The sequence below is a fragment of the Budorcas taxicolor genome, chromosome 6 (assembly GCF_023091745.1).
Source record: "Budorcas taxicolor isolate Tak-1 chromosome 6, Takin1.1, whole genome shotgun sequence".
Taxonomy (NCBI): domain Eukaryota; kingdom Metazoa; phylum Chordata; class Mammalia; order Artiodactyla; family Bovidae; genus Budorcas; species Budorcas taxicolor.
Window position 1 is genome coordinate 42,480,871 of NC_068915.1, and position 21,379 is coordinate 42,502,249.

General features: G+C 38.4%; 1 protein-coding gene across 2 annotated transcripts in view; it reads right to left on the reverse strand.

Annotated features, from left to right (window-relative positions):
• ADGRA3 (adhesion G protein-coupled receptor A3) overlaps positions 1-21,379 on the reverse strand; it is a 128,608-nt gene that overhangs the window by 17,963 nt on the left and 89,266 nt on the right. For both annotated transcript variants that reach the window (XM_052641894.1, XM_052641895.1), the window contains 2 exons: positions 12,489-12,702; positions 12,073-12,281 (listed from right to left, as the gene is read on the reverse strand). In XM_052641894.1, the coding sequence (XP_052497854.1) occupies positions 12,073-12,281; positions 12,489-12,702 (423 nt within the window). The remainder of the gene's footprint in view (positions 1-12,072; positions 12,282-12,488; positions 12,703-21,379) is intronic.

A 21,379-nucleotide genomic window follows, 5' to 3' on the forward strand; every position in this document is an offset into this window, starting at 1 on the left:
TCAGGGAAACACAGGATCTCTTGGGGGCTGACAGTCTATAAACTAAGACCTGAAAGGGAAAATACAAGACAGAAACCTACAGCCACCATTCTGAACAACATGTCCTTGTAATATGCTCATGGTCTATTGTATACAGCTTCAACATATCAATACTTGCATTCTGCTAAAAATCCAGAATGTTAGAAGAGAAATTCAAAGATCAGGGCAATGAGAGCCATTTAGATGCTAGCTGGAGTGGACATATTCTCCCTCATTTCTATGAAAAGCTTCTATTCCCATGGAGAATAAATAACTGAGGACAAACTTTCAGTGTCTAGGATGTGGTCTCTTCACTCTTTCTGTGCACTGCCTGTTTTCCAATCCTTCAGGAAATGTTCAAAGAATACTTTGCCACCACTAGCCGAATGATCTGGGGCAGTTACCCCACAGTAAAACGGAGACATCACAGTCATCTCATCTGGCAGGGTCTGGGGAAGGGGCAGAACCTGTGTATGCCTGCCTTCCACAGGCCTTTGCAGGGAATAACAAAACACAGGTGGCTGAATATTATCCAACAAAACATCAGACAAACTGCCAGTTCAGTTCAGTTCCTCAGTCATGTCCAACTCTCCTTGACCCCATGAATTGCTGCACACCAGGCCTCCCTGTCCATCACCAACTCCCAGAGTTCACTCAAACTCATATCCATCGAATCAGTGATGCCATCCAGCCATCTCATCCTCTCCCGTCCCCTTCTCCTCCTGCCCCCAATCCCTCCCAGCATCAGAGTCTTTCCCAATGAGTCAACTCTTTGCATGAGGTGGCCAAAGTACTGGATTTTCAGCTTTAGCATCATTCCCTCCAAGGAACACCCAGGGCTGATCTCCTTTAGAATGGACTGGTTGGATCTCCTTGCAGTCCAAGGGACTCTCAAGAGTCTTCTCCAACACCACAGTTCAAAAGCATCAATTCTTCGGCGCTCAGCTTTCTTCACAGTCCAGCTCTCACATCCATACATGACCACTGGAAAAACCATAGCCTTGACTAGATGGACCTTTGTTGGTAAAGTAATGTCTCTGCTTTTCAATATGCTGTCTAGGTTGGTCATAACTTTCCTTCCAAGGAGTCAGCATCTTTTAATTTCATGGCTGCAGTCACCATCTGCAGTGATTTTGGAGCCCAAAAAAATAAAGTCTTTCACTGTTTCCACTGTTTCCCCATCTATTTCCCATGAAGTGATGGGACCAGATGCCATGATCTTCGTTTTCTGAACGTTGAGCTTTAAGCCAACTTTTTCACTCTCCTCTTTGACTTACATTTTTTACAATATTTATGGTTACAAGAATTCAGTTTTTTCAAAAGCTAATGAATGTGACATAGCATGAGCAGGAAGCTGGATGTGGACACAGAAGCTCCAGACTGTTAAAACTCCAAAGCAGTCCTGGAGGAAGGAGCAAGTACTACTGACTGTGGCACAGGGGCATTTTTGTTGCCACAACAAATAGACCTTTCCAAAGGAAAGAGAACCCCTGGCAGGGTGTGAAGAGCCAGAGAGTTAGGAGCTCAGGCTTGGCAGGCCAAAGGCAAAATTGAGGCTATTATGCAGGTACTTATTAACCACTTAAAATATAACCTTTAAAACTTGGAAACCACTTCTAGCTTTCCAGCATTTAGAACATCAAACAACCAAATGAGAGCTGACTGGAACAGGCCTGTGGATCAAATATTTGCCAGGGATTGCAGACGCCCTTCCTGGTGTAAAGGAGACAAATCAAGTTAATAAAAACTTGATCTTGTATCTTGAAGACAAAATATAAGAGAATTTAAGGCCATATAAGACAACTGAGGAGATCAGGATAGGAAAAAAGTCAAGAGAAGTTAAAGACTAAGTTAAAAGTAAAAAAGACTAAGTAAAAAGTTAAGAGAAGTTAAAGAGGTACAGTAGAAATCTTAAGTCAAAATTATTTTCAATTATACCCATCAACAAATAGAGGCTTTGTGATACTGTAACAAAAACATAGGTGAAAGGAATCCACCAGTACAGATTTCCAAATATAGAATAAATGAAGCCCTGGCGATGCAACGTTCAGCAAGGGACTACAGTTAATAATATAGAAGTCTGAAAGCTGCTCAAAGAGCAAAGCTAGTTTTTACCATAAGAGAAGAAAGCTGTAACTGCATACTGATGGATTAACTAAACTTATTATGCTGATCATTTTGTACTATACACAAATACTGAATCATGACATTGTATACCTGAAGCTAATAAAATGTTGTATGTCAATTATACCTCTACTGAAAAAAATCTACCTGTTCAGGGAGACACATATCAAAAGATTTCAATCTCTTTAATTTCACAGAAACCCATAATTCTTGCTGTTATTCTCTTTTTATAAATCAAATCACTTCCATTACTAAAAAACTACCAAATACATTGTCCAAATGGCCACTAGGAGACACCCATGGAAGAAAAGTAAAAAGCGTCACTCACATTTGCAATACAGTGATACATAAAATAGGAAAAGTCTGCCTCTGGTGCTTATTCAACCACAGTCTATCACTAAATGGTGATCTTAGTCACACTTATATATGGTGCAAAGTTTAAGAAAGGGCTTCTCAGGTAGCACTAGTGGTAAAGGACCCACCTGCCAAAGCAGGAGACATAAGAGACGTATGTTCAATCCCTGGGTCAGGAAGATCCCCTGGAGGAGGGCATGGCAACCCACTCCAGTCTTCTTGCCTGGAGACTCCCATGGACTCCTCTGTAGCCTGGTGGGCTACAGTCCATAGGGTTGCAGAGTCGGACACAAATGAAGTGTTAGTACTACTACTACTAAGTTTAAGAAAACAGGCCAGAAGATGGAAAGTAAAGTTCACCAAAATAAACTGCACCAATTCAGAGAATATTAAAACATGTTAAAGTGTGTTAAAAACTGCAAAAGTACTTATTATTAAGAAACCAAATAAATGGAAGAAGAGCTTTTGAAATTTTTATTAACCTGATAGAGATTCATACATTTACAATAGCTTTAGCCTGAAAATTACTAAACATAAAATCACTAGCAGTTTTAAATAATTCATTGGCATCACATCAATTATAATTATAAATTAATTATGTTTTAAACTCATGAAGATCTAAACAATGGAAGACCAAAGAAAAACATCTCAGTTTCCCTCTGTTTGTCAGAGTATAAGTATTTTAAAAAGAGTTTGACAATAAAATAAAATTTTAGAATAGATTTAAAATAAAAAATGTCTTTAAAAAAGTTGAGACCATGTCTCTTTCTTTTAATTTTCCCCCTAAGAAACAAGGAATAATTTCAAGATTTTAATCCTCCTAACACACACCATACACAAAAGTCAGTTCCAGTTGAATCACAGACCTAAATGTGAAAGATAAAACATATTTAAAGCTTCTACCTGCCTCTTCAGAAACCTATATGCAGGTCAGGAAACAACAGTTAGAACTGGACATGGAACAACAGACTGGTTCCAAATAGGAAAAGGAGTATGTAGAGGCTGTATATTGTCACCCTGCTTATTTAACTTCTATGCAGAGTACATCATGAGAAACGCTGGGCTGGAAGAAGCACAAGCTGGAATCAAGATTGCCGGGAAAATATCAACAGCCTCAGATATGCAGATGATACCACCCTTATGGCAGGAAGTGAAGGGGAACTAAAGGGCTTCTTGATGAAAGTGAAAGAGCAAAGTGAAAAAGTTGGGTTAAAGCTCAATATTCAGAAAACGAAGATCATGGCATCTGGTCCCATAACTTCATGGGAAATAGATGGGGAAACAGTGGAAACAGTGAAAGACTTTTATTTTGGGGGGCTCCAAAATCACTGCAGATGGTGACTGTAGCCATGAAATTAAAAGACACTTACTCCTTGGAAGGAAAGTTATGACCAACCTAGACAGCATATTCAAAAGCAGAGATATTACTTTGCCAACAAAGGTCTGTCTAGTTAAGGCTATGGTTTTTTCTGTGGTAATGTACGGATGTGAGAGTGGACTATGAAGAAAGCTGAGTGCCGAAGAATTGATGCTTTCGAACTGTGGTGTTGGAGAAGACTCTTGAGAGTCCCTTGGACTGCAAGGAGATCCAACCAGTCCGTTCTAAAGGAGATCAGCTCTGGGTGTTCCTTGGAGGGAATGATGCTAAAGCTGAAACTCCAGTACTTTGGCCACCTCATGCAAAGAGTTGACTCATTGGAAAAGACTCTGATGCTGGGAGGGATTGGGGGCAGGAGGAAAGGGGGACGGGAGAGGATGAGATGGCTGGATGGCATCACTGATTCGATGGATATAAGTTTGAGTCAACTCTGGGAGTTGGTGATGGACAGGGAGGCCTGGCGTGCTGCGATTCATGGGGTCACAAAGAGTCGGACACGACTGAGCAACTGAACTGAACTGAAGGCAAATAAAGGACAATAACTTCATAATTTGGCGGTAAGCAAAGACTTCTTAAATAGGACATAAAAACCACTAACTACTAAAAAAATTTAGAGAAATTAGAAACTCTGCTTATAAAAAGACAACATTAAGAAAAAAAAGAAAAAAGGCATGCCCACAGACTAAATGTTTATGTCACCCAGCTAAAATTCACATGTTGAAACCTAACCTCCAATGTGATATTATCTTGAGGTGGTGCCTCTGAGAGGTGATTAGGTCATGAGGGTGGAGCCCTTATAAACAGAATTAGTGTCCTTTTATATATTTTTTTAATTTTTATTTTTACTTTATTTTACTTCACAATACTGTATTGGTTTTGCCATACATTGACATGAATCCGCCCACAGGTGTATGCGAGTTCCCAATCCTGAACCCCCCTCCCACCTCTCACCCCATATCATCTCTCTGGATCATCCCCGTGCACCAGCCCCAAGCATCCTGTATCCTGTTAGTGTCCTTTTATAAAAGAGATACCTGAGAGTTCCCCTGCCCCTTCCACTACAAGAGTATACAGAGAAAGGACAGCATTTATGAAGCAGGAAGCAGGGCTTCACTAGACAAAGAATCTGCTAGCTTCTTGATCATGGACTTAAGCCTCCAAAACTGTTGAGACCAGCTCGACAAGCAGGGGTTTTGAAAGCACGATACGGCGAGAGAATGAGAAACAAGACACAAGAATTTAGAGAAAAACAAAGATCAGGGGACCAATACTGCTCCAAGGTGAAGGGGCTGAAACTGAATCTAAGTCAGCTTTATTATACTTTCAGCTGTGAATGAAAGAATAAGCGGGGAGTTAAACTATAACTCATGAGGCCTTCAGGGCCAAAGAACAAAATGATTATTAACCATTGAGTAATTAGGAAACAGTAATCAATAACAAATCAGTAACTAAGACTAATATTTTTATCTATAGATTTTTCACCAGATACGTAAAACATGTGACTCTGAGACGCCAGCTGAGAGGCAGTCTGGGGTCAGTTTTCTGACATCAGGATCATATCTTGTTTTCAAGATTATGAACTGTTCTCTCTGGACTTGTTCCAAGAGTCACATGCCTTATAGCATCCAGTTTATCAATAATTATAAATTTCTTCTGCAGCCCTTGCCAGGGCCTGCTTTTTTTTAATTCTTCCTGTCTCCTACAAAAACTATGGAAAAAAAAAATTTTTTTTTCTTCTGTTTGTAAATGACCTAGTCTTTGATATTCTGTTGTAGCAGCCTGAACTGATTAAAACAAGTCATGAACTGGGAGAAGATTTTTGCAACACATAAATCTAACAAAGAGCTCCTATTCAGAGTTCATGAAGAATTCCTATAAGCCAGTAAGATAACAACAGACAAATTAAAAATACGTAAGATTTGAGCAATAACTTCACAAAAGGGCTACCCAAACTGTAATATGAAAATGAAGAGGTACTCAGTATTATCAGATACCAAAGAAAAACAAAAATTTTTTTTAATTTTTATCTTATTTAAATTTAAAAAAATTTTAAAAACTGAAAAAACTTAAAAAATTAAAACCACAATGATCTATCACAGCACAGCCACCAGAAGACCAAAACTAAAGATTGAAAATACCAAGCACTGGGAAGGATACAGAGCAATTAACACTCATTACTGGTGAGACTGTAAACCAATAAAATCAGTTTGATCAATTGCACGGCATTACTTCTCACAGCATACAGACGCCTACAACTTAGCAATTCCAATCCTGGATGCACACATCCATCAAAAAACATGTTCCTAAATTATTTTGTTGTTGTTGTTCAGTTACTCAGTCGTGTCTGGCTCTTTGCAACCCCATGGACTGCAGCATGCCAGGCTTCCCTGTCCTTCACTATCTCCCAGAGTTTGCTCAAACTCATAACCATTGAGTCAATGACGCCATCCAACCATCTCATCCTCTGTCACCTCCTTCTCCTCCTGCCTTCAATCTTTCCCAGCATCAGGGTCTTTTCCAATGAGTTGCCTCTTCACATCAGGTGGCCAAAGTATTACAGCTTCAGCTTCAGTCCTTCCAATGAATATTCAGTGTTGATTTCCTTTAGGATTCACTGGTTTGATCTTCTTGATATCCAAGGGACTCTCAAGAGACCTCTCCAGCACCACAGTTCAAAAATATTATCAATTTTTTAGGACTCAGACTTTTTTATGATCCAACTGTCACATCCATACATGACTACTGGAAAAACCATAGCTTTGACTAGACAGACCTTTGTCAGCAAAGAGATGTCTCTGCTTTTTAATTCACTGTCCAGACTTGTCATAGCTTTCCTTCCAAAAAGCAAGTATCTTTTAATTTCATGGCTGCAGTCACCATCCACAAATATTTACAACAACTTTTTCTTGATATCTAGAACCTCACAACAACTCAAAAATCCATCAATGCACAGATTCTGATATCTTCATACTATAGCCTGTGTGTATGCTAAGTCACTTCAGTCGTGTCCGACTCTTTGTGACTCCATGGACTATAGCCCACCAGGCTCCTCTGTCCATGAGATTTTCCAGGCAGTAATACTGGAGTGGGTTGCTATGCCTTCCTCCAGGAGATCTTCCTGACCCAGGCACTGAACCCATGTCTCTTACATCTCCTGCATTGGCGGTCAGGTTCTTTTACCACTAGCATCACCTGGGAAGCCCACAGAATGGCCTACTATGAAGGAAAAGAAAAAAATAACCTGCTACCACATGTGAAAACAAAGATGAATATCACAGACATAATGATGGGAAAGAAACCAGACGCAAAGAGTGCAAGCTGTACAATTCCAATTATATAGAATTAAAGAGCAGATGAAACTTATCTAGTGATACACATCAGAAGGCTATTTCTTCAAATGACAGTGAAAATTTACTAGAAAGAAACATATCAGAGCTTCTGAGTGCTCAAATAAAAGCCTTTTACCTTGATGGCAGCTAAACATGTGGGTTTACAGGTAAAAATATCATTAAACTATATAGTTAAGATCTGTGGACATTGATCAATAGCTCAATTTAATGAAAAAAGGAAACGTTTTGGTTTCCCTTTGATTATGAATTCTACTTCAGATAATTTATGATACAGATTTTCTAATGTGTAAAATCATTCTATACACAGAAATTATTAGAAACAAACAATACAGAGGAACACCCAAATAAATGATGGTGAGGTCATAAAGTAATATTCAGAGACAAAAAAGAATGAGAAAGCTCTCTAACACTGATAAGGAAGTTTTCAGAAAGGAAATTCAGTAGTGGGATTAAGAAGACATGTGTGGACTTTGAACTCCAACTCCACACTAACTACCTCTGTCAACCTGGTCATGGTCCTTCACTTCTCTATGCCTTGGTTTCTCCATCTGTAAACTAGGGGTGATAATAGTAGCACCACATTTTATGATGTGGTTATGATGACCAAATAGGTTAATTGTAGGTAAAGATTTAAGAGAATCGGCGCATTAAGCACTTAATAAAAATTAACCACTGTCATCACTACCCTCATATCATTCTAAGAATATCACCAACACTAGGCAGCAGCATCAGTGCTAAGATCCATTGTTCCATGGTTATCATCATCCTTGTATAAGACACACTGCTTCAGGGAAACAGGCATGGTTTAGAATGTTTGGAGCACGCTACCTTCATATAAAAATGTAAGAAAATAGGATCACGTATTCATTTCATTGTAACATATGTGAAAGTCCTTCAATAATGTATAAAAAAAAACTATTAAGGGTTATCTATTCTGTGGAGATGACACCACCCTTATGGCAGAAAGTGAAGAGGAGCTAAAAAGCCTCTTGATGAAAGTGAAAGAGGAGAGTGAAAAAGTTGGCTTAAAGCTCAACATTCAGAAAATGAAGATCATGGCATCTGGTCCCATCACTTCATGGGAAATAGATGGGGAAACAGTGGAAACAGTGTCAGACTTTATTTTTTGCGGCTCCAAAATCACTGCAGATGGTGACTGTACCCATGGAATGAAAAGACGCTTACTCCTTGGAAGAAAAGTTATGACCAACCTAGATAGTACACTCAAAAGCAGAGACATTACTTTGCCAACAAAGGTCCATCTAGTCAAGGCTATGATTTTTCCAGTGGTCATGTATGGATGCTAGAGTCGGACTGTCAAGAAAGCTGAGCGCCGAAGAATTGATGCTTTCGAACTGTGGTGTTGGAGAAGACTCTTGAGAGTCCGTTGGACTGCAAGGAGATTCAACCAGTCCATTCTAAAGGAGATCAGCCCTGGGTGTTCTTTGGAGGGAATGATGCTGAGGCTGAAACTCCAGTACTTTGGCTACCTCATGCAAAGAGTTGACTCACTGGAAAAGACTCTGATGCTGGGAGGGATTGGGAGCAGGAGGAAAAGGGGACGACAGAGGATGAGATGGCTGGATGGCATCATCGACTTGATGGATGTGAGTTTGAATGAACTCCGGGAGTTGGTGATGGACAGGGAGGCCTGGTGTGCTGCAGTTCATGGGGTCGCAAGAGTCGGACACAACTGAGCGACTGAACTGAAGTGAACTGACTCTTTGAAGAAGAGACAATAGAGTGTCAGGAGTTTAATTTCTCACTGTACATTGGTGGTTTAGTGGTGGTTTAGTTGCTAAGTCATGCCCGACTCTTGCAACCCCACAGTCAGTAGTCCACCAGGCTCTTCTGTCCATGGGATTCTCCAAGCAAGAATACTGGAGTGGGTTGCCATTCCCTTCTCCAGGGGATCTTCCCAACCCAGGAATCGAACCTGGGTCTCCTGCATTGCAGGCAGATTCTTTATCAACTGAGCTACCAGAGAAGCCCTTGGTAAATGAAAGAAGAGTAAATGAAACCAGTTTGCCTTGAAAAAAAACTAGAGATGTAAAAGCAAATGAGTGCTCTCTGGTTTCATGTGTTTCTAGGTGAATATAGTAACAAAGGAGAATCAAGATATAGTGGTTATTTTATCTTCACTATAATACCAATTAAGTAGTAAGTACTACCATGAATAGTCTGGCCCTCCTCATTCAGTTTTATTTGTTCCCTACTGACCTCTGATCAATTGGTTATTTCTGATCACATAATTCAAACAAACTCAATTTCTACCTAACTTTTTTCTCTGTCTAAACTATGAATATCTATTTGAGATTTAAAAACAAATATATTATTTTCATTTCATTTTTTAAACACACATTTTTTTTTTAAACCACAGCAGGAAAAGTTTTGAGCTAGCTGCCAATAAAGGAATTTAGACTTACTAAATAAAATCCTACATTAAAGCAGTTCTCCAAAAAACAATAATAATAATAGGATTTTATCTATTATTCAAAACAGTGCCAGGTAAAGAAAAAAAGACGTTGACTTTCAATTTCTAAAGCTATGTCTTCTAACTCAGACATGACTTTATTTAAGAGTAGGTATGATTTCATTAAGTTTGCCTTCACATTTCATCAGCAACTCTAAAAATGCCATATACTAACTTTGACGGTTTTGTCAACAATTTCAGATCCTTTTCACCTTGCTACCTCTAGGTGGCACAGTTATATTTAAGAAAAGAGAAAGGATATTCTTTGAAAATAGAAAAAAAAATTAGTGCTGTATTTTAGCTTTAAGAATTGTGTATTACATTTTTTAAAAGATTAAAAGTATGAAAGATAAAAGAATAGCTTATTTCTTCAAGAAAAGGATTATACTAATTTAAACTGTGGAGAAGAACAGCTAGGACGTTCAAAAATAGATGTTTTAACTGGTATTAAATAAAAGTTTCACATGGTACAGTATCATGTCTTGAACACTGAAGCTTATAAAATGCGTTTCGTTGTGTCTGCATTTCATTTCTCTTGCCCAACTTTTTCTAGTTAACTACTAAAAAAATTTCAAATGATGCTCTATCTCTTATTTCTCCTTCAGTACTTCTTAGTTCCACATTACTTTATAATCAAAACCTGAATGAGGAAACACTTTTATACTGAAAGAGCAAATGCTTCATATTTTAATTACTGCTTCAAGCATTCTTTGAAAGCTGACTACACAACAATAAAATGTGAACTTACAGAAACCAGACGTAGACTTACAGAACTCAAACATCTATTTGTCACGAGAATCCTATACTATTAACACTAAACTCAAACGGAGAGACAACTTATGTCAAAACAGCCGAGTTCCTTCCTAGTGTAGACCCCACCCACTGCCTGCTGGGTTAAATAACACACACATTAATCCTTCTGCCCCGCCTGATAATCTACTTACTCCTCCACCTGTTTGGGACACTAGGTAGGTAGCCTAATTTGAGGAGCAAAGAGAAAACCAAAGTACAGAGCTGAAGAAAATCTACTCCAATTAAAGTATGCTTCAAGCCCATTTCCAATGAAAATGCTCTTTTGTAGTTTTAAGAAAAGAAAATTCACTTAGAGTAAAATATATCATGTTTCAAGATTATTTGGTGCTTTGATAAAGTATTATCTAGATAACAGATTCAGAGCTGGTGGCAGAAATCAAAACGTAGGCATCCTCACTCCCAGGCTAGCCTCAAGCCATTGCTAAGAAATGTCCTTCATATTCATCAGTAATTTCTTCTGCTCTGCTCTAAATGCATGTATACATGCTTCAGGATGTATCTTAGAATAACCACAATATGCAATAAAAACTAGTACAGCTAATTTCATAATTATCAACTCAGAGATCAGATTCACATAAATGATTCATTAATAAAAGATACGTTAATAACTAGCTATTTCACAAAAGATTAATAGAAAAATAGTAAATAACAGAAAACATTAACTTGATTAGCATTAAAATTGAAGACATTTGTGTCAGTGCTGCTGCTGGCAGCAACTAAACTGAAATTATCACCATTACTCTAAATACAAAAGGAATCTAAAAAATTATGATGTGTAGTGGGATGAGGCAGTAAATAACTAAGTAGGAAAATCTCTCACTATTCATCGTGTGAACATGAAAGTGTTAGTCGCTCAGTCGTGCCGGACTCTTTGCTACCCCATGGACTGTAGCCCTCCAGGCTCCTCTGTCCATGGAATTCTCCAAGCAAGAATACTGGAATGGGTATCCATTCCTTTCTCCATGGGATCTTCTTGACCCAGGGATCGAACCCATATCTCTTGCATTGCACTCAGATTCTTTACCATCTGAGCCACCAGGGAAGCCCCATTCGTTGGGTGAAGAAAGTGAAAGTTGCTCCGTCTTGTCCAACTCTTCACGACCCCATGGGACTATATGGTCCATGGAATTCTCCAGGCCAGAATACTGGAGTGGGTAGCCTTGCCCTTCTCCAAGGGACCTTCCCAACCCAGGGATCAAACCCAGGTCTCCCACATTGCAGGCGGGTTCTTTACCAGCTGAACCATCAGGGAAGCCCTGTTTACTGTGTATCTTTGGGCAAATGAATCACTCTTGATTAAGAGTTGGACAGCATGTTTCCAAATTTTAAGGTCAAGGTCTAGTTGAATTGATTGGCTTAAAGTTTACTGAAAATTCCCATACATTTCACTTAGTAGTAACTCAATTTCCCTTTAAAATCAGAATGACACCAAATGTCACCTCTTCCTTAATTAAGGGAGCAATTCACGTTAAAAGTTAAAAAAAAAAATCTTCATTTGAGCTTAACTATGCATAGGGAAGAAATTCGAATGCTTAGTGTTTACGCATTAACAACTGCCATACCATTAAAACTGCGTAGTTACTAAGGGAGTAGCACTGGATGGTAGTGATGTTCTCATCCGAATAGAGTATATGGCACCCGTCGGACTTCCAGCCTCCTTGTCCATTCAGCAAGTCGAAATCCCACTGGGCAGCCACAGCATCTGCTCCATGCGCTATTCGACGCAGCGTCACATTAACAGGGATGTGGTGGGTATCAATGTTCACACCATCTGGAGGAAATGGGAAATAAAAATATTTCTGAAACAAATTTCATGAACAATTAAATGTCAACATACACGAATGGGCATCTGCAAATATCTTTTTTTCTCTAGTGACTCATTAAAATGAGAAGGAACAAAAATAAGCATCTTTCGGAACAGGGAATGATCGAGTCGTGCTGTCCGGTGACTACAGGAGGACATATGCCACAGACAAACCTATTTTGGTGAGAATCACGGGGGTAACCACTGTACGCCGCTTTCCATCATCAGCCAAATTTGTTGAATTCCCGGTGGCCGGAAAAAGCTTTCCATTGCGGAATGCGATGAGCTGCAGCTTATAGAGAGAGTCATCACTTGGTCTGACTTCTCTTTTTTGCTTTGGTGAGAAAAGGGAAGGAGGAAGCTGAATAGAAGCCTCCACAATAGTGTTCTGAAAATATATTTAAAAAAGAAAAAAACAGAAACATAGAAGAGTTGACATCTTAGTAGGTTAAAACCAGAAACATTTTAGACAGTTATGAATACTGACTAGTTACATGCTGAGTACAGGTTTTAAATATGTGAGTGAGATTTAGTAGTTAAAACAATTTATTCATTAAGTGAAATGCCTAAAGATCATATAACAGCATAGAACAAAAGCAGCAGAAAATAAAGAGAAATGTAAACTCTATTTCAAAGCATTAAAGTAGTAAACAAGGGATTATTTCAAAGTGAATTTTCCCCTGATACTGTATACTGCTGAAGTAAACTGCATTAAACAGAACAAGATCTCAGCAATCACTCTGCCTATGAATTTTACAATGACAAAATATGGTGAATGAGCACAAAGGGAGCATATCACAAATGTGAGTATAATTAATTTGGGCTTATGAAACTTTAAGGTGATTTATGATAGATTCCGACTGTCAAAGAACAGAAGAAATTATACAAAAACATAACAGAACTTTAGACTCAGAAACACATTAGGTTTACAAAAACACAGTTACAAAGAGGAACAAGTGAAAATGCTGGCTGGGCACTAAATGTTCTTCAGATTTCTTTATTAGGGATTTTTAAATTATAAATTATTCAGCATTTAATGAAAAATAAATCTGTACACCAAGGAGGCAAATAATAATCTAAAAACTTCCCTATTTTAAGGACTCATCACAGAGCCTTTCTCTTGGCACCAACCTCTCTCTCCAACCCAATGCTCATGATGCCAACAGAATTTCCTCTTCAACAAATCTGTTGTTATTTCAGTTCAAGTAACACCTTGGCTCCCAAATGTTTAGAAAATACAGCCAAAAATTCTTAAGTATGCCATATAATTTGGCTAAAATCCTTTCCTCAAATTTATCTCCTAACACTCCCTACACCACAACCTATGACTGGGCCACAGTGAGTTTATCACTATTTTGGGGGGGGGGGGGGGGGGGGGTATGACATTGACAGAAAAAAATATATATATATATTTAATTTATTTATTTTAATTGGAGGTAATTAGTTTACAATATTGTACTGGTTTTGCCATACATTCACATGAATCAGCCATGGGTGTACATGTGTTCCCCATCGTGAATTCCCCTCCCACCTCCCTCCCCATCCCATCCCTCAGGGTCATCCCAGTGCACCAGCCCTGAGCGCCCCGTCTCATGAATCAAACCTGGACTGGCGATCTGTTTCACATATGATAATATACACGATTCGAGTTGATCACTTTTTGACATCCCCTGCTTTTCTTCCTTTTCTTTTTTACTTATTTTTGGGTGTGCTGGCTCTTCACTGCTACACAGGCTTTTCTCCAGTTGTGGCGAGTGGGGACTACTCTTTAGTTGCAGAGTGGAGGCTTCTCCCTACAGTAGCTTCTCTTTGTTCTGGGGCACAGGCTCTATAGTGTTCAGGCTTCAGTAATTGTGGCACATGGGCTCAGTAGTAGCAGCTCCTGGGCTCTAGAGGACAGGCTCAATATTTAGTTGCTCCATGGCATGTGACATCTGCCTGGATCAGGGATCCAACCCGTGTCTTCAGCATTGGCAGGCAGATTCTTTACCACTGAGCCACAAGGGAAGCCCCATCCCCTGATTCTTAAATGCCACTGTGCACATGCCAGTATCTATGGCTGAAATGCCCCATGATTCTTTTATCTGGTAAGCTCAAACTGGTCAGATCTGATTTTTAGTAAGTTAATTCTGCTGCTTCTGCAAAGGATGGATCAGGATGAGAAAGGTTGGCAGCCAAGAAGAGAACGACTTTGCAAGGTTTTATTAATAGGGCTTTTGGGGGTAATTAATTACATCACTACTGCAGGTACTGCTCCCTATTCTGGACTCAGGCAGCATTCTGCACAGAGAACAGCATAACGAAAGTCCTAAAGTATGACAGTGTAACTGACTGTCTACTCCTCTTAACTAGGGTGAGAGAACTTTCAAATGCAGATCATCTCATTTATTTGGGGACTGCCTATGTTAATAATAGTTCCTGGCACTAGCATTAATAAAATAGCCCATTGTTTATGAAACTACTGAAAGTCTGTGTGGCATTTTTAAGGTTCTACTGAAGCACACGATTGACTTCAGAATTAGTTCTTAACTACTGTGCTTAAAACAGTGTTGTAACACAGCAGATAACCATAAATATCTGCTGAAAGCATTTTTGAAGTTTAAATATTGATAGGTGAACATTACTTTTAAATTGCAGATAACAAGAAAAAATTTAGTAAAAATATTACATCTAAGAAAACATATAATAAGGTTTCTACTATTCTCCCAAATACAACTTGATAGGCAAACAAAGATATTACCAGTTCATTCACTAACATAGTACATTTCTATTAAGTATATAAATTTATCCTAAGTATATAAAGATGCATGCCAAAACGGAAAAACATCAATAGATCAATTTAATTAGAAGGTCAAAATCCTGATGAAATGTTACGTGCTGGACATTTATTAAAACTTAAGTACTTAAAAGTCCATAAAATAATTCTACTATGAACACAAAATAACTTGAAAACAAAGCACAGCTCTCTGGCAAAGTATTCCTTATGATAAATCAAATTAATTTAAATAAAGAAAGTCATACTTTACTTTCTAAAAGACAGCTGAAAAAGGAAATGACAATTACAGTTTCTACAAGTCCAATTCTTTTTCTATACAAATTTAAACTGGCAAAACCAACCCAACAACAACAAATTTTAAAAACTCCAGAGTAAGGACAAATCCCTGAGAGATGAGAGCTACAAATTCAAGGCGGTTACATGCTTATAATTTATAACATATCCTTCAAAGTCCAATAAAGAGTATTGTCAAATAATAATTATAGGTCCCTTGGCATAGCCTAGGGAAGGTGGAAAAGCAAACTTCACCTGTATCAAAAATATTTTTATAGTAAATATGTGACACTTGCATATTTGATCTCTTTAAAAGAAGTCCCGATCATTTGTTACAGAAAGGTTGTAAATCTAATGAAAAAATTCACCAAGGAGGACATCCCCAGCAGTCCAGTGGTTAAAACTCTGTGCTTCCAATGCAGGGGGTGAGGGTTTAATCCCTGGGTGAGGAACTATGATTCCACATGCTATGTGGCATGTCCAAACCTAATGGACACATTTGATACATTTATTGTGGCTATACATTTGCCACTTAGCCTGAAGACAAAAACACAAAGGCAATAATTTCATTTAACCATATATTCATTTTAAAATGTATGGATTACAGCAATGGAAATTGACATAAAACATATGAATTAAAGCTACTAAATCAGAAAACTTTCTTTTCAAAACCTTTGGGAAGCTCTCTTACACTGTTGGTGGGAATGTAAGTTGATGAAGTCACTATGGAAAACTGTATGGAGGTTCCTTAAAGAATTAAAAAATAGAGTTGCCATATGATCCAGCAATCCTACTTCTGGGCATATATCTCACAAAACAAAATTCAAAAAGATACCTGCACGCCTATGTTTATAGCACACTATTCCCAATAGTCAAGATGTGGAAACAACCTGAATGCCCACTGAGATGAATAAAGAAGATGTGGATACATACAAATGAGACAGTACTCAGTCATAAAAAAATAAAATCATGCTATTTGCAGCAACAAGGAAGGAACTAGAGATTATGACACTAAGTGAAGTAAGTCAGAAAGACAAATATCACAGATATCACTTACATACAAAATCTACAATATGACACAAATGTACTTACCTGCAAAACCACAACAGACACACACACACAGAGAACCGATTTAAGGCTGCCAAAAGGGACTCGGGGAAGGATGGACTGGGATTTTTGTGTTAGCAGATGCAAACCTTTATATATAGACTAGGTAAACAAGGTCTTACTGCACAGCACAAGGAATTACATTTAATAACCTGTGATAATCATAATGGAAAAGAATATGAAAATGAATATAAATATATATATATGTATTGATATAACTGAATGACTGCTGTACAGCAGAAATTACCACAAATTATAAATCAACCATCCTTCAATTAAAAAAAAACAACCAACTCTTTTGGAAAGATATGTTTTTGGAGTCTAATATCTATTGAAGATTATATGCCACCCCTGGGGGGGTGGGGACATGGGATCTGCAACAAGAAACCAGAATTTGGGTCCCAGCATCACCAGAAAGTAGTGGCTAGACACTGCAAGATTTTGTCTACCCTCTGAGTTGCATTTGTTACATATACCTAATGACCTTCCTAACAAATACTTGTGAGGACCAAATGGGATCATAACCATGACAAGCATGAAAGGGAATGGAACTGTGAGTGGTGTTTTTATTATTGTTTCAGGCATAGCTTGTTATATTGCACTTTACAGATTCTGCATTTTGGGGGTGGGAGGAGTTGTTTGCTTTGATTTTAACAAATGGAATGTTTGTGGCAATCCTACATTGTCAGATGGTTAGCAATTTTTAGCAAAAAAAGGGCATTTTTAAAATTCAAAGTATGTACATTGTTTTTTTCCCCTTCATGGATTATGACCTTGTCAAGGCAAAGGGGCTTGCATTACTCAATGAAGTTAGGAGCCATGTCATGCAGGGTCACCCAAGATGGATGAGTCATAGTGAGAGTTCTGACAAAATGTGGTCCACTTTGCATAGGAACTTGGAATGTTCGGTTCATTGTTGTTGTTCAGTCACTATGCTGCATCCAACTCTTGAGACCCCATGAGTTGTACCATTCCAGGCTTCCCAAGTTAACTGGACATGGTCAAGCAGGAGATGGAAAATGGAGTGAATATCAACATCTTAGGAATCAGTGAACTAAAATGGACGAGAATGGGTGAATCTTAATTCAGATGACCTACCTACTACTGTGGGCAAGAATCCCTTAGAAGAAATGCAGCAGCCACCATAGTCTACAAGAGTCTGAAATGCAGTAGCAATCTCAAAACAAAATGATCTTCATTTGTTTCCAAGGCAAACCATTCAACATCACAGTAATCCAAGTTATGCCCCAAACACTAAGACCGAAGAAGCTAAAGGTGACCGGTTCCATGAAAACCTACAAAACGTACAACTAACATAAATTAAAAAAAGATGTCCTTTTCACCACAGGGGATTGGAATACAAAAGGAGAAGTCAAGAGACACCTGAGGTAACAGGCAAGTTTGACCTTGGAGTAAAAAATGAAGCAGGGCAAAGGCTAACAGAGTTTTGTCATGAGAAAACCCTGGTCATAGCAAATGTCCTCTTCCAACAACACAACAGACGACTTTATACATGGACATCACCAAATGGTCAGTTATATTCTTTGCAGCCGAAAATGGAAAAGTTCTATAAAGTCAGCAAAAACAAGACCTGAAACTCAGCTCCTTATTATACAATGCAGGCTTAAACTGAAGAAAGTCAGAAAAACCACTAGGCCTTCCGGGTACAACCTAAATCAAGTACTTTGTGATTGTACACTGGAGGTGATTAATAGGTTCCAGGGATTAGATCTGGAAGACAGAGTGCTGAAGGACTATGGACAGAGACACTGTACAGGAACATAGCCAGAGCAGAGAACACAGCCATCCCAAAGGAAAAGAAACTCCAGAAGGCAAAAGGGGCTGGGAGGAGGATTTACAAAGAGCTTAGGAAAGAAGAGAAGTGAAAGGCAAGCGAAAAAGGGAAAGATATACCCAACTGAATGCAGAGTTTCAGAGAAGAGAAGGGAGAGATAAGAAGGCCTTCTTAAATGAACAATGCAAGTAAACAGAGGAAAACAACAGAATGGGAAAGACTAGAGGTCTCTTCAAAAAAACTGGAGCTATCAAGGGAACATTTCATGCAAGGATGGGCACAACAAAGGAAAGAAACAGTAAGGACTTAATAAAAGTAGAAGAGATTAAGAAGAGGTGGCAAGAATACACAGAAGTACTGTCCAAAAAAAGGTCTTAATGACCTGGATAGCCATGATGGTGCTGTTATTCACCTACAGGCAGACATCCTGGAGTGTAAAGTCAAGTGGGCCTTAGGAAGCATTACTATAAATAAAGCTAGTGGGAGGTGATGGAATTCCAGCTGAGCTATTTCAAATCCTGAAAGATAATGCTGTGAAAGTGCTGCACTCAATATGCCAGCAAATTTGGAAAACTCAGCAGTGGCCACAGGACTGGAAAAGGTCAGTTTTCATTTCAATCCCAAAGAAAGACAATGACAGACTGTTCAAACTACCATACAATTGCGCTCATTTCACATGCTTAGTAAGGTTCTGCTCAAAGTCCTTCAAGCTAGGTTTCAGCAATATATGAACTGAGAACTTCCAGATATATAAGCTGGATTTAGAAAAGGAAAAGGAACCAGAGATCAAATTGCCAACATCTGCTGGATCATAGAAAAACCAAAGGAATTCCAGAAAAACATCTACTTCTGCTTCACTGAATACATGAAAGCCTTGATTATGTGAATCACAACAAACTATGGAAAATTCTTAAAGTGATTAGAATATCAAACCACCTTACCTGTCTCCTGAGAAACCTGTATGCAGGTCAAGAAGCAACAATGAGAACCTTACATGGAACAATGAACTGGTTCAAACTTGGGAAAGGAGAATGTCAAGGCTATATACTGTCACCCTGCTTATTTAACTTCTATGCAGAGCACATCATACAAAATTGCCAGGCTGGATGAATCACAAGCTGGAATCAAGATTGCTGGGAGAAATATCAACAACTTCAGATATGCAGATGCTACCACTCTAATGGCAGAAAATGAAGAGGAACTAAAGAGTTTCTTAATCAGAGAGAAAGAGGAGAGTGAAAAAGCTGGCTTAAAACTCAACATTCAAAAAACTAAGAACATGGCTTCTGGTCTCATCACTTCATAGCAAACAGAAGAGGAAAGAGTGGAAGCAGTGACCGATTTTATTTTCTTTGGTTTCAAAATCACTGTGGATGGTGGCTGCAGTCATGAAATTAAAAGATGCTTACTCCTTGGAAGGAAAACTATGACAAACCTAGACAGCGTATTAAAAAAAAAAGCAGAGACATCACTTTACCAAGAAAGGTCTGTATAGTCAAAGCTATAGTTTTTCCAACAGTCATGTATGGATGTGAGAGTTGGACCGTGGAGAAGGCTGGGCTCCAAAGAATTGATGCTTTTGAACTATGGTTTTGGAGAAGACTCCTGAGAGTCCCTTGCACTGCAAAGAGCTCAAACCAGTCAATCCTAAATAAAATCAACCATGAATATTCATTGGAAGGGCTGATGCTGAAGCTCCAATACTTTGGCCACCTGATGCAAAGAGCCAACTCAATGGAAAAGTCCCTGATGCTGGGAAAGACTGAAGACAAAAGCAGGGGGCGACAGAAGATGAGATGGTTGGATAGCACCACTGACTTAAGGGATAAGACTATGAGCAAACTCAGGAGATAGGGGAGGACAGAGGACCCTGACATGCTGTAGTCCATGGTGTCGCAAAGAGATGGATAGGACTAAGCAACTGAAGAACAACACTATTTTTAAGGCATAATCAATCACCCATTTAATAGACCACAGTATAGTATAAATATAACTTTTATATGCACTGGGAAACCACAAACTCATGTAACTCGCTTTATTACAGTATTTGTTTTACTGCACTTATCTGGAATCAAACCCACAATATTTCAAAGATCTGCCTATACCGCTGTAGGGTGGCAGGTGTTATCTGGAGGCTGGGGAGAGAAAAATGCCTTAAAGTAACTGACTTACCAACAATCACCTAGAACCTCACGTTCTGACCGCCACAGTTCAGGATTAGTTTTAAATAATCAAAACTGACAAACTATAAACACACATAAAATTAATGTCATCACTGAGCTCTCATCATGAATTTATTTGCATGCATTTTTGCTTATTTAGAATGACACTGAGAAGAACATGGTTAAGTATCATAAGGGATGTTAACTCAAATATTTCCACTAGATTTTATCATTCCTTGTGAAATAATCTTGACTCCGAAAACTACGTAACTGATAAATTAAAATTTTCTGAAATCCTAATTTTGTTTAAGTCTCTAGAATTTTAACAATAAAATTAGAATGGGTCAAAGAGCTAGCTGACTGAAACACTAATTTGTTCATGTTTTCTTGACTATTTACTCACTGGATTTTAAACAGATAGGTGTTCAGATACATCCTAATTATTTTCTTATGCATAATTAGTTATTAACTGCATTCTACCTTTTGATTATCTCACTGCTGAAGATCAACAAGGATTATGCTTGCCTTTAGAATTTTTTTAACTGACTTCACTAATTAAGCTTGGCTGTTAATTTTTATTCAACGATGTTTATTAGATGTTTCATTCCTCTACTCAGGGCCCTGTGCAGAATCTGGAGATAAACAATGAAATAAGCCATGGTCCCTGACCTCAAATATTCAAAATTTAGCAAGGAAGAGACAATAACCATAATAAAACAATACAAGCTTAACATTTATTAAGTGCTGTCCTGTACCAGGCACTGTTGTGTATGTCTACATATTTGCCTCATTAAACCCTCTCAATAACCCTTTTGAGTTTAACACTGCTTCATGATTCCTATGTAAGAGAAAGGAACTGACATTCAGAGAAGTTAAGGTACTTGCCCAAGTTTGCACAGCTTTTAAGCGGGGGAGCAGAACATGAACACATTTAGTAGCCATATCTTCTAGC